This window comes from Silene latifolia, chromosome 8 (assembly GCF_048544455.1).
Source record: "Silene latifolia isolate original U9 population chromosome 8, ASM4854445v1, whole genome shotgun sequence".
NCBI classification, from domain to species: domain Eukaryota; kingdom Viridiplantae; phylum Streptophyta; class Magnoliopsida; order Caryophyllales; family Caryophyllaceae; genus Silene; species Silene latifolia.
Window position 1 is genome coordinate 54889695 of NC_133533.1, and position 17294 is coordinate 54906988.

Below are 17294 nucleotides of genomic sequence, written 5' to 3' on the forward strand. Positions count from 1 at the left end.
GACTCAGACTCTGATTCCGACTCCGACTCCGACTCTGACTCAAATTCGTTGTCTTCAGGTTCTCCTTTGAACATCTCTCCTTCTCCAGTGGTGCTTTGAAGAGCTTTCCTTGGTTGTTCGTCCACTTGATCGATTCTCCATCCTTTCTGCTGATCTGAATTGGTTTCGGTGATTAATGCTGTAAGGTTGAAATGGTCATCCCGAAGTATCATGGTAATGATCTCGCCCTGTGCGGCTCTAACAAATCGGTCTTTCCCAAACAGAAGACTGACGGCCTGTTCGTCTAAACAAGGTGTTTGACGAGTTTTGACGGTAGGAACCGTTTCTGGAGGAATGAAGTAGCAATCATGGAAGACCTCGATTCTAGCTAGTTGTGTTCCTTTGTAGTGCCAAGGTTCGGGAAAGCCGTGAAAGTGTTCTTGACTCCCTTCTCTAACGAAATATCAATTTAGGGTAGGGAGGTAAGATCGCATTTGGATTCCATGGTTCTTATGATTCTGAAACTGAGTGAGCATTTCCAACGCTTCTTCTTTCGTGGGTTTGTATCTCAATCCTAATGGTATCCTTTGAGAGTTTTCTTCTATATAAGGTGCAAAGGTATTCTTTTTGGCATGATTCAAATGCATCCCTGGGAAGTATCCCTGATGAGACTTGAGTATGTGGTTGACCACTAAATTGGAGTATGGATTGAAGTATAGAGGTGCGAGTTCACTCTCTACAAGATTTATGCTATGAAAGCCCCCAAGCTCATATATTGGATCCGTGACTACTTGGTTGCTTGATATCTTCTCTATTACTACCTTGATAGGTGACGAAGTGATCGTCACTACTTTGCCATCTAGTGGGATTTTGATTTTCTGGTGCAAGGTGGATGTTATTGCTTTGGAAGCGTGAATCCAAGGTCTTCCCAGAAGTATGTTGAATAATGCTTCGATATCCACTATTTGAAAATTGACCTTTCGCTCGATCGGCCATGTGGCTATAGTGAGGTTGACTAATCCTGCCACTTTGCGCCGTGTTCCATCGCATGCCCGAACACCTTGATTTGTAGAAGTCCAATCTGATTCTTTCATGTCCAATTTGTACGCTGTTTTCAGTGGTATGACATTGACTGCAGAGCCATCATCTACCAATGTCATTGGCACGTTTTTCTTTAAGCATATGACGGTAATGTATAAAGCTAGGTTGTGACTGGCGCCGAAGGGAGGCAAATCCTCATCTGAGAAAGTAACTGGGATACTTAGCTTAGTTGAATCTTGGAAGACCAAGTTGACTACATCGTCGGGCGTAGAGTTGTGTGCCACATTTAATTTAGCCAAGGCTTGCCGTAAGGCTTTGCGATGACGAAATGAACTTGCCACTAGTTGCCATACTGAAAGATCAGCCTTTGTCTTCTGTAATTGCTTTAGCAAATGGTCAGTAGATGTGTCTTCGCCATCATTTGGTGTGATGACATTGGTGTTAGTAACTGGACCATTAGTTATAGGACTGTTTTGAGAAATATTTTGATATGGACGCCCTGAGCGAGTAAGGTGGTCTATATCTTTATCGTTGCTAGCTTTGACTGTGTCCTCACTAATCTTGACTAGGTAGTGTTCAGTGAGGTATTCATCTTCATCGTCATTGGCCCATATTCCATTAACATTAGTAAGCTCTCTCAATCTGATGATCTTGCTTCCAAACGGATTATTTGGTCGACTAGATAGTCAACTACGGCGACTACCTCTTGCATTGTAGAATTTTGAGACAGATTTAGTGGCACGCTCTCCTTGGGCATGATGCTCGAATTGCGGAGGGATGCTACTACATCTTCCAGTTCTGAAACTTGTCTACTTACACTCTTTGCCCATGCGATAAAATCGGTAATAGTAGGATAAATGGTGGAGTAACTCCCCTCATCTTCTAATGAATAAATCTCGTCTTCGATTGGAGAAATGAGGTGCGAACAATCCAAGGTGGATTCTTCATCTGAAATCATCAGAACTCCAAGAGGATTTTGAGTATTGTTAGGCTTACCTCCGGGAGGTATAGGTAAACGACCATCTTCGATCATGTCTTGAAGGACATGTTTTAGTTTGAAGCATTTCTCTGTATCGTGCCCTTTACCTCTATGATATTCGCAGTATGCATTTTCGTCCCAGAACTTAGACTTCTTTTCTGGGTCAGGTGTAGGTCCTATGGGTTATTGGAGTTTACCTTGTTTCATCAATCTTTTCAGAACATTGGAGTAGGTATCGCCAATGTTTGTGAACTTCCTTTGCGGGTTATTCTTCTTTGATGATTCGAGGAGGTTAACCTCATCAGTCTTGCTAGTAGAGCCATAAGAACGACTCGTTGAGCCTTGATATCCACGACCTACCGTTTTGGATAAGAGCCCTTTACGGATGTCATCTTCAATTCTTGTCCCTAGCACAGTTAGATCTTTGAAGGTTTTTATGTTTTGGTATCTTAAGTGGTTTGCATAAATGGGTCTCAAGTTATCCACAAATTTCTCCACAAGGGTTGCTTCATCTGGACGTTCAACTAATTGTGTGCTAGTCTTCCTCCACCTACTTAGGAAGTCGGTGAAGCCTTCTTATTCATTTTGGGTAAGAACCTCTAGTGTGCGCGTGTTGATTTGGATTTCAGCATTATCCGCGTATTGTTTAGCGAATTCAATTGCGGCGTCATCCCAGGTGGCAATCTTCTTATACTCCAAAGAGTAGAACCATTGCTTGGGAATGGTGTCGAGAGATGAAGGAAAGATCCTTAAGAACATCTCGGGTTTGATGCCTTTGATAGACATGTAGTCTTTGAAAGCACGAATGTGGTTCAAAGGGTTTTCATGCCCCTTGAATTTTGGGATGTCCGTCATGTTGAAGTTGGTTGGCAATTGAGCATTCACGGCCTCATACTTGCGATTATTTTCCCTGTAGATATCATCTCCCTTAAGGTACATTAATTGCTCCTCCAAGTATTGGAGTCGCTTCTTAGCTTCGGTAAGACCTACTGAAGGGTTGATTTCTTGTGGCCCAATGAAGGGTGGAAGATTATCATGCACAACTTCGCTAGGAATATCATCTTCTACAGGAGGGAGTCTAGTTTTGACAGCAACAATTCGGCCTTCGATAGCATTGAGGCGATCATAGGCTTGGTCTTGGCTTGTTTGGAGACGAGCGAGCGCAGCTAGGATTTGATCATTACCATTTGGGGGTTGACCGCTGGCACTTGTGGTACTAGTTTCAGGCATCTTGGAAACTAGATAAGAGATCGACGACGAATCAAAACACGATCGACCATTCTAGCACACTTACTCAAGGAAAAGACTCGACTCGTGAAGTGGGAGTGTGCCACTTGTGTTAAGTGTGATTTGAAAACGACAAAGTTTGGAAATGTTTATCCTAACAACTGTAGTGTAGTTGTAGGAGTGTTGACTCGAAGTGAGGTTTTGAAATGGGTTTTGAGGCCCGAATTTTGACAGAGTTTCGACTCATTTTGCGCTAATTTAGGCTATTTTCGAAAAAAGGTTTACATTTTAAAAGGTTTTGATTTTACAGAATTCGTCATAGTTTCGTTTACGAAATGGTGATCACGTATGGTACAAGCATTTATATAGGCATTATAACGATATGCTGAGTGCATTTAGAAGGGTTTTGGCTTAAAAAGGTGAGTTGCCATACCGAGCAATCAAACCCTGGTCTGTGGAGAGGTCCGTGCCAAACATGAGTAGGCCGGTTCCTAGTCCATTTCCTCGAGTAGTGAAAGCCCTTGTTACAAACATGAGTAAGGGTCGTGGTATGGTTGACGTCAATCGCTATCTATCCTTAGGCCCAGATAAGAATTTGGACCGTCCAGACGGGACGATTGGTCGAATGGGTTGGGTTGGGCCTAGGAAGGCCGAATAAAACGATCTAAGAAGATCGAGTAATGAAAACCGACAACTGTCTCATATAAACTATTCCCTAACCTTGTTCAAGTTTCACCCTTGGCAACACATAAGTGTATTACTCCCCAGCGGAGTCGCCAAACTGTGGACATGGGCCACGGGGAGCGCTTGGGAACAAGCGTTTGCATTTGTGGAGTCGCCACCAATTTTTATGGGAAATTGGAACCGTTCGAATACCTCGTCTCATTCCAAGACACAAAGTAATGACATAGACACTAAGAACTCGTTACCCTTAGCATTCTTTGTCTAGAATGACTCTCGTGGATGCCAATGAACACGGATGTTAACATAGATCTGGAGTCAGGGGTAAGGGTACGTATTAGGAAGTCCTTTTACTGAACACCTAATCCCGCCCACCTTGATAGCGGCCTCTACTAATGATTAGGGAAATCATCTATATTTGATATGTTGTCGATTATATGCATGTAATACAACAAACAACGTTTTAAACCTAACATGTGGGAATTAACTAAGTCGGTTAACACATAATTAGACAAACAATTACGTCGAATTAGGGTTTAGATTAATTACATGTGAGAATAAGTAAATAAATCATCCAATACGATAAAATAATTACAATAAATTAAATAATTACAATAAATGAAATTACAATGAATTACAATGGGTTTAGTCGATTTACGTCAAAAATACAATTAAAACGGATAATTTGAGAAAGAGAAAGGAAAATAAATTAGGTTAGGAAAATAAACAGATTAGGAGCGATAATACGAATAATAGTCGATTAATACGTAAACTAAACGAATTAGGTCAAGGCAATAACGGAAGTTCAGAGACATAACTCAACCCGGAACAGGCGCAGCAATGCTTCGCGTCTCTTGGAAGAGGTGCAGTGGTCACTGCGTCTGTTCCCGAGGTGAGCTCTGGCTGTGAAGCCGGAACTGCGAATTGTTAGTGTTCGTTGGTGATTTTAACGATTGATTAAGGATATTTGACTCGGGTGAAAGTAATTTAACAAGTTATTTAAATGTGAACTTGGTCATAAAAATGGTAACACGAGTTTAAAACAGGTTAAAACAAATTAGGATTAATTAATTACAAATTAATTAAGGTTATTTAACGAATTAGACAAACGCGATAAACTAACGAAGGCGTATACAAAAATCGAATTTCAGAGACTTGATATGAACAAATCGAATCTCTAAAAATCCGGGTTTGATTTGATTGACGAAAACCCGCAAATATCGATTATTAGGGATTTAAGTCGGATTTAACTCGATAAATTATTAGGAGTTATGAATTAAAATTGTTATACGGATGAAATAAGAAGAAAAGACGAAAAGACGGGATAAAAGAGATGAATTAACAAAGAACAGAGGAAGAAGAAGAAAGGCAGGAACTGCGGCAGCCTCAGGAAGACGCGCAGCAGATGCTGCGACTCTTCGAAGAGGCGCAGCAGTTGCTGCGTTTCTTCACGACGTCTGTCTTCCGTTAATCCCTAAAAATGGTTTAACAAAGGGGTTTTAGAAATCGGTTTTAAGCGTACCTTTGACGTAAATCTTACATTAATTAATACAAAAACAAAATACAATAATAAAAGATGGGATTTACACCCTCAGACTTACATGTTTGACGAAACGAGATTGACTAAGTTAACGTTTTAGTGATTGCTCGACTCGAATGTATGAAGAAAGTGCCCTCGTTAGAGGATTTAGATTAAATTGATTGATTAATTGAGGTGGAGTTGGTCAAATTGGTCGTCATGCAACGTGACTGGTACTCAGAAGGATCCGAGCTTACGTGGTCGATTTGATCAAGCACGTAGATGTCAATAAGCTTAGAGCACGGTCTTAGAATGCAAAGGGAGAAGAGAAGGGCGGACACTCGCGTGAGAAATATGAGGAATGAAGGTCCCTATTTATACTAATCACACGGAGGAATTAGGGTTAAGGTAAAACTTTGGAAACAAATCTCGAAAAGATTTGAAAATATGCAGAAAAGAGAAGGGGAAGAGGCGCAGCAGCTGCTGCGATCCTTCGAAGAGGCGCGTTAGTTGCTGCGTCCTTTCCCCGGAGGTTTCCTCCTGCGGAAGAAAGATTTTTCGCGTTTCTTTTATGGAATTGCGGTAGATCTCGACTTCCTTATTCTTTATCATAAAATTTTCGGGATATTTTTTGCCAAAAGATTAAAAATTGATTTTATGGAATAAATATCTGGAACATTCTAGAACATTCCGACTAGGCATTTTAAAACGGTTATTAGAAAATGAAGTGGTTTTTTACCCGGACTCCAAATGAACTCTAATTACTGTCAAAACGACCGTATCGGCGCGTAGATGACAACCAAGGGGTAGACACAAGTATTTGAGCTATCACTTGACAATAAACTTACGAACTGTCATAAATCGTTCCGCGTACCAAACATGCGGCCCAATCATCACCGGGTGTTTGGCGGGAGGTGCAGAAATGAGGTATCTACAAGTATGTAGACTTTCGGGTGATTGATGATAGTGGATGCTTGTGGGGCCTTGAGGGGTGAGTACGACATCGATCCGAGAGTTAGCCGCAACTCGATAGTTTTGACATTAGACTTATTTATGCTTCCGCTTTGGTTTTTGGAACTTGTAATTCGAGATTTTGAGACTTGGCTTGTGTATATATGTCTGTAAACTTTGAACCCTCTTAAAGTGTTGCATGATTGTGGTTTTGATGCAGAACTTTGGGAAACCAAGGGAGTAACGCCCCGATTTACCTTGGTCGGGTAAATGAGGGTGTTACATAACCCGCCTAATATTGATTATGACGGATATAGAATTGAACGTAAGAATCAAATTGGAATTAAAAGAATTAAACCTGAAGTTGAATTAAAAGGTGAAAATTTCACTTAAATTAGACTTTCTAATATGAGTTATTAAACATATAAAATAAGTATAATCGATTTAAAACAAACTCGGACCTACTCACATAAATTATTAGCGATTTAAATCGAACAAAATCGAATAAAGATGAAGACTTTACAAAAGGTTTTAAAATTTACAGAAGAAGATTTGGAAAATAAAAGAGGCATTGAATCTATTAAGATCCTCGAATGAACGATAATCGAACACGTGAAACGAAGCAAAAAACTTAGGAGGAAAAACAAGCAGGTCAAATATACTCTTAGAAGAGGCACACCATGACGTGTGTTTCTTCTAAGGGACGCACCTCCTTGTGCGTTCCTTTAAAGTGTATGGTATATTCACTTATTTAATTAGGACTTAGATCTCATAACTATGAAACCATAAAGATCGAATTTAATACATGCAATGTATGAAAACATGAATAAAAAATACGAAAACAATAATTACCAGACTAAAGCGGGTTGATAACGCCCTCAAACTTAAATGTTAGCGTCACGAGATTTAACTAAATCGGCTAATAGTGATTACTCGTAACTCTGTACGGAATGTGCAGAGTGCACTTGAACTAAATCAAGGATTAATTAACTAAACTGACTGATTGTGTTGAGTTGCTCAAGTTGGTCGATCAAAAGATACCACAATATTTGGGGTACATGGTCAGTTAATCAAGCACGTAATGTCAGTGAGTAGTAACACGGTCTAGAGAGAGGGAGAGAATATAAGGAAATCAACTACGAATGTGCCAAAATATGGAGATCCGAGATCTCTATTTATAGCAAATTAGGGGAAGAAATGGACATGTCTCTATAAAGCGGCTTATCTGCTTGTGCGTCACTATGAAAGGGCGTAATTTTTTTTGAGGTTTTATTTTATCAGAAGAAAGCGCGTAAACACATATTCTTATGAGATTCGTGATAAACCTTAATCTTACGAGATAAATCTTGAGAATACGTCTCAAACTCTAACATTGCAAATTCAATCTTGACGGTTTCCAAAATATAGCGTCTCGAAACGAGACGGGATCCTGAAAATGAAGACGGTTTTTTAACTCGGCCTTTGAATCGGCTCTACTTACTGTCAAAACGATCGTATCGGCAGGTAGGTGACAACTCATAGGTTGACCAAGGTGTTCGAGTAATATTTTATTAACCAGTTTACGAATAGTCATAAAATCACGACATAAGCTAAACATGTCGTCCGATCATCATCACGTGACTTGCGGAAGTGCAAATATCATCTTCAATTTTTGTTTCCATTTATTTTTTATTACAGAGTGCTTTTCGATGGGAATGTTGTTGAGGGGTCAGATTTTTTCCGGATATCTAGGATCTATTATTCAAAGAGATGGGCAGTTAGACGGAAATGTGGCTCACAGAATTAAAGCGGGATGGTTGAAATGGAAGAGTGTTTCGGGGTTTTTATGCGATAAAGATATGCCCCAAATATTAAAGGGAAATTTTTATCGCACGGCAATTAGGCCTGCCTTACTTTACGGTTCCGAGTGTTGGGGCGTGAAACATTGTCACATTCAAAAGATGAGTGTGGCGGAGATGCGTATGTTGAGGTGGATGTGCGGACATACAAGGAAAGATCGATTAAGGAATGAGATGATTAGGGAAAAGGTAAAAGTGGCGCCAATAGAGGACAAGATGATGGAAAACCGACTAAGATGGTTTGGCCATGTGAGAAGGAGACCTATGGACGCACCAGTTAGGAGGCTGGAGACTTGGAGAACAGAAAAGGTCTCTAGAGGTAGAGGAAAACCAAGGCAGACATGGTTGAGAGTGATAGAGCACGATATGAGATTTCTGGGGCTTGAGGAGAGTATGGTGACGGAAAGGGCACAATGGAGGGAAAGTATACATGTGGATTTTTAGTATTTGATGTTTTTTTGACATATTTAGTATTTTTATTTAATTTTAAAAAAATTAAATTATTTATTCTTCTCTCCTTTACACTTTTTTACCAACCACTTTCTTATATATTTTACTTGGTTTACTTTTAAAGCATTCCGGATCCTTAATTCTATTTCGGTTTTCAAAATCGTTTTAATCTTTTCTCTCGATTTAAATTTTAAATTTTTATAAAAGTAATCTGGAATTCGATTTTAAAACCTCTAAGTTTACCTTAACTTTCCATTACATTTTCGCTCTCCCTTTTGTTTTTCATTTTCTCTTTTCTATTCGCATTTTGAGGTGTGCGTTCACCCATGGACGGTTCTAAAGGATGATTCATGTCAGCCGACCCCAAATCATTTTAGGATTAAGGCTCTGATGTTGTTGTTGTTGTACAGAGTGCTTTTTATAAGTTAAATATTAAACTATTTCTCTGCAACATAATCATATATGATATAATCTAAGTCGATAAAAAGAGATGAAGATGAGGAGTAATAAATAGGGTCCCAATTGAATAATTTGGATACTTGCGTTAATTCTTATTCGTAATTGATAAGTTCTGCACATTAATTTACTAAATCCTACGCATTGTACCCCTTTATCCCGAATATACCCCCTCATTTCTCACCCACTATGAAATAAGAGAAAGAAAAATGAGAGGACAAAAAAACCCCAAAATGAGAATCCTCAAACTGCTAAATCCCTCCGTCGCTTCCACCAACCCCTTTCCTTGTCGGCGCCCTCCCTCGCCGCCGACCACCTCTCCACTATTAATCGATGCCGCCAATCCCATTAGAGTTTGGATCGATGTTGGATTATAATTAATGCTGGCTGTTGAAGGGGTGGTTGTTGGGTCGTCGAAGAGGCTTGAGTTGGTTGACCAGAGAGAGCTATGGACGGCACGGAGGAGGATGGTCGTCAAATTCACTGTAGGCACGAGGTCGTCAAATTCATGGTATGCATTCGCAGCAATAACAACATCTATGTTTTCAACATCTATGTTTTAAAGTTCAGTATATATGTCATCTACTGATCTTCAAAATACTACTCCCTCCTAGACCTGGCAAAAGTATACCGAACCCGAAAAACCGATCGGAAATACCTGAATCGACACCTGACCGTACACCCGAAAGATATAATTGAACTTCACGCCGAAACCTGAATCGACCTAAATTGATTCGAAATCAAACTGAATTTTTAATATACGAAATAGACCTAAGATCAAATGAACCTGAATTGTTTTAATCCGAACCGATACATACCTGAATCGATTTCAACCCGTACATTGAGGACAGAAACCCAACATTGAAACCCGAAATTACCTGAATGTACCTAGGCGTCACATTTAGGGTGTCTTTTTGTACATGAGTGTCACCCCTTTGACGTCAATGAATTAATATTATATCGTAGTTATGCAAAAAAACATTATTTATTACTTTTTAAAAAAAAAATATTCGTATTATATCCAATCTTTTGAATAAAGACCTAATCCCTTGACATCCGATCCGATTATGACCTGACTCGAATCTCATCTGCTCTGATATTGACCCGACTCGAACCTTATTTGCACCGATATTGACCTAACTCGAACCTGAACCAACCAGAAATATCTACAACCGATTAAAAGTGAAAACTGAATCCAACCTGAATTGAACCGAACTGAAATCGAAAAAAAAAAGATAAACCGAAAGAACGATCTGAAAGAACCCGAACCGAAACTGATCCGATTAACCCGTTTGCCACGTCTTCTCCCTCCCATCCAGACCAAAGGTTACGTTTGACTTTTTGGCACTATTTATAATTGTAGAGAATTTTTGGTATTATTAGTAATGTATAAGAGAAAACATAGTCATGCGAGATCTTGTTTAATTTATCGTCATGAATGCTATAAGAATATCAAGTTTTTATAATTTTTAATAATGTGTAACTAAAGATATTCACGTTGCAAAACACGTATCGGCAAGCGTAATAAAGTCAAATGTAACCTTTAGTTTGGATGGGAGGGAGTACTAGACAAAAATCTTATTGATTTTGAATACTTAAAAACACGATTGACGATTTGAATCCTGCAAAGACGAGACATTTGCGGCTGGCGGTGTTTGTGAATTTTTTTAAAATTTTTTGTTTTTTATTTGTCACCCTCTTGGTAAGTGAAAATTAAGAGGAGTACACTCGAAATAAAATGCAAAAATGTTGTGATTTAATAAAATTGTATGCAGTATTTAGCAAATGCTTTTTTTAAAAAAAAAAAAATTAAAGATAACAACGGAGCACAAAATCGGAAAGCAGGCAAAGGAGTCAGCTTGTAGACACTAGACAATGTAGGTGTTTAGGTGAGTAGGATAGTAGACCAAAGGAAGCAGCACAAAATCGGAAAGCCCAGATTCTCAATCAAAATGTACCAAAAGACCAACCACCATATCTTCCGGACATTCACCATTTAAAAATTCCAAAAAAAAAAAAATCATTTCTAATTTCATCATCCCACAACGTGACAAACCACAAAAACCACTTTCTTGAGGAATTGCCACCCAACATCATCATCATTCATCACACAAAAACTGGATGAAAAATCAGAAATAACCCAAAAAAAATACAATAAAAATAAACAAATTCAACATACTGGCAATTAACAATTCCAAAGTCTTGAACCATCATGAACGATGATTTGATGTAGTTGGGTCTTCATTAGCAACACCAGTACTGGTCCCTTGGTCGCGATGATCGTCGGTTGATATAGGCGGAGGAGGAGGTCGAGAAACAACAATTCTACCATCAACACAAGAAGAACATTTAGTTTCAACCCAAGTTTCCATATCATAATGTGTTGTACCCCTTATTCCCCTACCCGAACAAAGCCTTCCTATCAAAACAGCAGCAATGCATAATACAAGTACAACTGCTAACACTCCAATAACTGCCCCAATTGACCCGTGGGTCGTATACGATGTCGGGGGCGTTGGGGTGTACGATGACATGGTCGACATTAAATTAAATTAGATTTCTAATAAACAAAAGCGTTACTATACAGAGGAAAGTAGGAGAGAATAAAGAGAGGATATTTTGAAGAAACGGGATTGGAGGAAATGTTTGAGAAAAACAGGATGGTATAAAGAGTAAAAAAAATAAAGGTAAGCAGAATTGACAGTGAAAAAGACGAGTGAAGAAATTCAAGTAAAATGTAATGAGTATTTGTAGTGAGATAAATTGGGAGGGAATCTTTGATTAAATTACAGCCTTTCAAACAGTAAGGAGTAGGCCCCTCATTTACCTCGCTTTTGAATTTTCTTTTCAGACCTTCCTTATTCTGGTACAAGTGTACCCAGTACCCACTGCACTTTCTACTAGTTTTTACGTGCCAATATTGCTTCTTTTTTTAAACAAAGGTGTACTAACTTTTTATAAATAAAATAAGAAGAGTTACTCCCTCCCATTCACAATAAACCTCCCATTTCATTTTCTGCAACAAATATTAAGAAACACACTTTCTCCACAACCCATTTTTTACCATTTTATCTCACAAAATATCCCCACCATACAATTAAATTTGAACACAAACACTTACCAAAAAAAAATAGACCAATTGTTTTTTAAACAAAGGTGTACTAACTTTTTATAAATAAAATAAGAAGAGTTACAAGAAACCGCTAACAAACCAGGTTTGATTACAACTTAGGAAAAGCTTAACCTGACTAAAACTACTAGAAACAACTATCGGGACTATAGGCATGTCACTTTTGAAAAGCAACCGTAGAAGTTTTTCGTTGCTGATTTTGAACAGCACCGTTTGAAGTCTACGAGAGGAGGCATAAGTCATAACCTCCAATAGAGCTAAGATGGTAGCTTGAAGATGAGAGTTGCATAAACGACCAGTGCAGTCGTGAAGAACAAGATCGTTGTGGCGGATTTGAAAGGAACAAGTTAACATAGTTTTGTTGAAAGCAACAGCAATGTGGAAGCAGTGGTAAGAGTGCTGTAAAATAGAGAAGGAGGGGCAGGAAGCCGGCTGTTTTGAAGGTGTAAGTACATTCTCCGGGAGCCTGGAACTGAAAGCATGCTGTTGCGCGCGAAGCTGATCAGCCTCATGTATAATGGCAACAGGGTTGACATGGGAAGCTTTAAAAATTACATTATTCCTGGGATTCCAAATAGCAAAAAGTAGAAGGGTAAAGTGCATTTTTGCGCAAGTAACATCCGTATCAGTGTGAGATAAATACCTCAAGAAATTTTGGAACCACGAATGAAATGGTACATTGGAGGTAGAATCCGTTCGAACTCCAAGGTGACAAGCAAACCAAACTCGTTTGATGACCTCACAATCTCGGAAAAGATGGCTCATAGATTCAGAATTCGTTCGGCAGAAACAACAAACTGGGTTAATTACTAGACCCCTTCTAATTAACACATCCGAAGTAGGTATAATTTGATGGGCCATTTTCCAAAGGAAAATCTTAATGTGAGGTTGACATGGCAGATTCCAAATTAAATCCCACTGAAAGTTAGAACAATGACTTGAAACAACTGAAGAAGACAAAGAACCTTTTTTCAGAAGGAAGGAATAACCAGAACGAGCTGAGTATCTTCCGTCTTCCGTGGACTTCCAATATATATAATCCATAGGCTGGTGAGGGAGTTCCAAGGTACATATACTTTTTGCATAAATTTTATTAAAGAGCTGGAAAATAACCTTCTTATTTCGGTGAGTCGAGTCTAGCAGAAGATCATCAAAAGTAACCAATTGAGGTTGCATCAGGGACTTAAAAGTAGGCTTATTACCAAGAATCCAAGCGTTGGATTTAACATCAATCGATTTACCATTTCCAAATTTCCATGCAATTCCATCGCAAAGTAAAAATGTGGTCTTGACAACGCCTTTCCAGACATAAGACGCATCAGAATATTTTGATTTGCTGGAGGGTAAAGGAAAGTCGTTCTTGTATTTGGAGCGAATAACTTTGGAAAAAAGCAAAGATGGATGATGGTGAGGAGCCAGAAATTTTTGGCCAGCAATGCTTGACTAGCAATCGTTGCATTCTTCAGGCCAAGGCCACCGTTCGTCTTGGGTTGTTGTAATTGATCAAAAGGTAACCAGTGTTGAGCATTTGTATTATGAGGTTTTTTCCACCAGAAGATATCAATTAGGTAATTTATTCTAAAAGTAATTTGCTGAGGTAATGGAATAACGGAGGCGACATAAGCAATGGATGCCATGAGAATTGCATTAATAAGTATCAACTTAGCTGCTTGAGAAAAATTTGTTGGCCCCCATGAAAGGATCTTATTTGAGATCCTGTCCAATAGAAATTGAAAAGACGACAATTTTCTTCTGCCCAAATCAATCGGGATGCCCAGATAATGTCCGAAATTAGATTTTGATTGCACACGTAAAATGTCAATAATATGCTCCTTAAAATCCGTCGGAGTATTGGGGCTGAATTTGATGTACGATTTCTGATGATTAATCATTTGACCTGAGATAGAGCTAAAATCATTCAAGATTCTTCGCAAGGACTCACAAGCAGAAGTTGTAAGACGAAGGCACAATAGCGAATCATCTGCATATAATAAATGAGAAATGGCAGGGCTCTGCCTAGAGAGTTTAATGCCTTCAATTTCACCATTTGATTCAGCTTTGATAATCAGAAGCGACAAGATCTCCATGCATAAAATAAAGAGGTAAGGCGAAATAGGATCACCTTGACGCAATCCACATTGAGGAAAGATACGGCTGGAAGGAGTACCATTAATAAGAATTTGCAAAGAAACAGTTCTCACACAAGTTTTGATTAGCTTTCTAAAAGCCTTTGCAAAAACCAAAAAGTTTGAGAACTTTGAATAAGAAGGGCCAGGAAACTCTGTCAAAATTTTTATTCATATCCAACTTAATAGCCCCATAACAGCGGGTACCCCTTTTCCGTTGATTAATATAAGTCAAGATCTCGTGTCCAAGAAAACCCCAATCACTGATTAAGCGTCCAGGAACAAAAGCATTTTGATTTTGTACAATGATACCATCAATTACCTTCTTGAGCCTGAGAGCAATACATTTAGAAGCAGCTCTGTAGATGACATTACAGAGGCTGATAGGCCGGTACTGAGAAATCATCTCTGGTACGTCAACCTTCGGAATGAGAACAACATGGGTGTTGTTCCAAGCAGGAGGAAGTATACCCGAGTTAAGGAAAGATAGTACAGCCGAGGTGATATCCTCCTTGATAAGTCCCCCAAAAAGATGATAAAAGCAAGGTGGGAAAACATCAGGTCCGGTGATTTATTAGGTTTCATCGAAAAAAAATGCATTTTCAACGTCTTTGGGCGTGAAAAGTTGAGACAAATAATTCTCCTGAAAACCATCAAGTTGAGGAATAGATAAATCTTCAAGCGCTAAGGAGGGCGTAGATTGAGTACTGGAAGTAAACAGGCTAGTGAAGTGAGAAACAATAAGTTGAGAGAGATCCATATCAGAAGAAATCCAATTGCCCATATCATTTTTCAAAGCGAAAATCCTAAGACGTTTCTCACGAGTTTTTGATCGGCTAAAAAAATATGAAGTCGGCATCCCATCATTAAAACGGAATTCGGATTTAGCACGTTGTTTCCAAAAGGAGTGTTGGATGTAGATATCATGCTCAATTGATCTAATATTGTTAATATGATTAAAAGCAGAGGAGCTATCCTGAGCATGAGTAGTAGAAACTGATAAGTCCTTGGAAATTAAGCTCCAGTCTAACATAAAGTGATATCGATTCTGAAAAACCCATTTTAAAATTGCAGAGCGGATATTTGCAAGTTTCATAGAGACAGAAGCAGCAGCATGGTGTACAACAGTAGAATTCCAGATGGATGAAATAAGAGATTGAATAGCCGGATGTTCCAAACACCAATTATCCACTCTATAGGGTCGCTTTGGTTTCTTGATTTTGACAGAAGTAGATAACACAATTGGGGCATGGTCGGAAAGGAAAAGGTTGAGATTTTGAAGATGTGCATCTGGGAACAGAAGAATCCAATCTTGAGATGCGTAACAACGATCAAGACGCTCCAAAATCAAACTAGAGGAATCTCTCTTGTTAGCCCAAGTAAAATTAGGGCCAGAATACGAAAGCTCTGAAAGAGGAATATTTATACGCCAATCTAAAAAAGATTTCCATCTCGTAATGTTTGAAGAGCCTCCAAGTTTGTCGTAATGATGTTCAACCTGGTTGAAATCCCCAATCATATACAGAGGAGAGTAAGATGAACAGAGAGCTTTCATATCTTTCCAGAAACTAGCTCTAGACGCATTAGAAGACTCGGCATACAAAAAGAGAGCAAACCATACATTATTAGAAGCACGATTTACAACTTTACAGAGGATGAAATGGGGATCTGCTATAAGAGGTAAAATATCAGATCTATCATCCCATAACAAAAGTAACCCACCGTTTAAACCAAGTGCATCAGTATCACAAAAATGAGGTAGGTTGAGAGAACTAGTTTTACAAACACTATCCGCTAAGGAACATTTGGTTTCTTGTAGAAAAACTATAGAAGCATCATAGTAGCGTACGGACCAGCGAATGTACGGAATGATAGAGGAGTCCGTACTACGTAGACCCCTAACATTCCATGAGAAAATCTTCATTGGCTTAACGGTGGCAGAGGCGGGCCTGCCACAACCCAAATGTTTGAAGAAACAACGTGAGCATCCGGAGACATGGAATAAGAAATGCCCCCAGAATCTGCAAGGGTAGAAGAAATTTTTAGTCGCTTGTTTGGGAAGGATGAAATAAATCCACGAGAACCTTCCTCTTCAGAAAACCTTGCAAAATTCCTTTTACGATAACCAGCAATGGGATCAGAGGATAAGCTAGGTACATCAGTAGTAAAAGAGGACCGTGGAGAAGACTCTCGAGAGTTGAAGCTGGAATTATCATTTAGAAATGTTGCAAATCCAAAAGTAGACGTCGGAGAATTCGAGGAGAGCAGTGACTCGTATTCATCCGACATAGAGGCACCATTAGACAAAGATGACGATGAAGATACAACAATTACAGAGGATTCACTATCAAAATTGAGAAGATTTTGCAGCGATCCAAGTGGTGCTAACACCCCATGATTTGTGGGAGAATCAATATCATGAACAACCAAATCGTCTGGCGTAGAGTAAAGCATATCGGAAGAGGCAGGTTGAAAACCATCGGGAGAAAAAGTAGGCAAACAAAAAGGAGGCGCGGAAATCACCTGATGGTAGAGGCCAGAAGTAGTGTCTGGTTGAATAAGGGGAGATTCCGAGAAGCTTAATAACCCAAGGGTTGAATCATCAGCAGGGTCAGGAGCTTGCATTCTAAAAGCCGACCTTGGGACATCTCTATTTGGAAAATTCACAGGAGAAGATTGATGGGCAAGATGGAAGCGACCCATGAACAGATGAGGTGCGTGGGTGTCATGGCTGTCGTGACGCGGATTAGGATGAGCAGTGTGACCAGATTAACCCGCTAAATTAGCCCCAAAACCCGGAGGAGAAGACTGACTACCAGAATTGGCTTCTGACGAAGAAGTAGAATAAAACCCGAAAAGCGAAGAAGACGAAGAAGATGAACTATCATGTGTATCAGGCAGGTCTGGAACAGAGTTT

At 39.2% G+C, this 17294-nt stretch overlaps 1 protein-coding gene across 1 annotated transcript; it reads right to left on the minus strand.

Moving 5' to 3' along the window:
- Positions 1–14951: 14951 nt before the first annotated feature.
- On the minus strand, positions 14952–16301 carry LOC141595203 (uncharacterized). The gene has a single exon (XM_074415174.1). It carries the CDS (start codon positions 16299–16301, stop codon positions 14952–14954), a length of 1350 nt encoding a protein of 449 aa, XP_074271275.1.
- Between the last annotated feature and the right edge of the window lie 993 nt (positions 16302–17294).

What these genes read in the sequence shown, in the direction of transcription:
- LOC141595203 (XM_074415174.1), bottom strand. Translation starts at nt 16,301, where the DNA reads ATGAAGATTTTCTCATGGAATGTTAGGGGTCTACGTAGTACGGACTCC.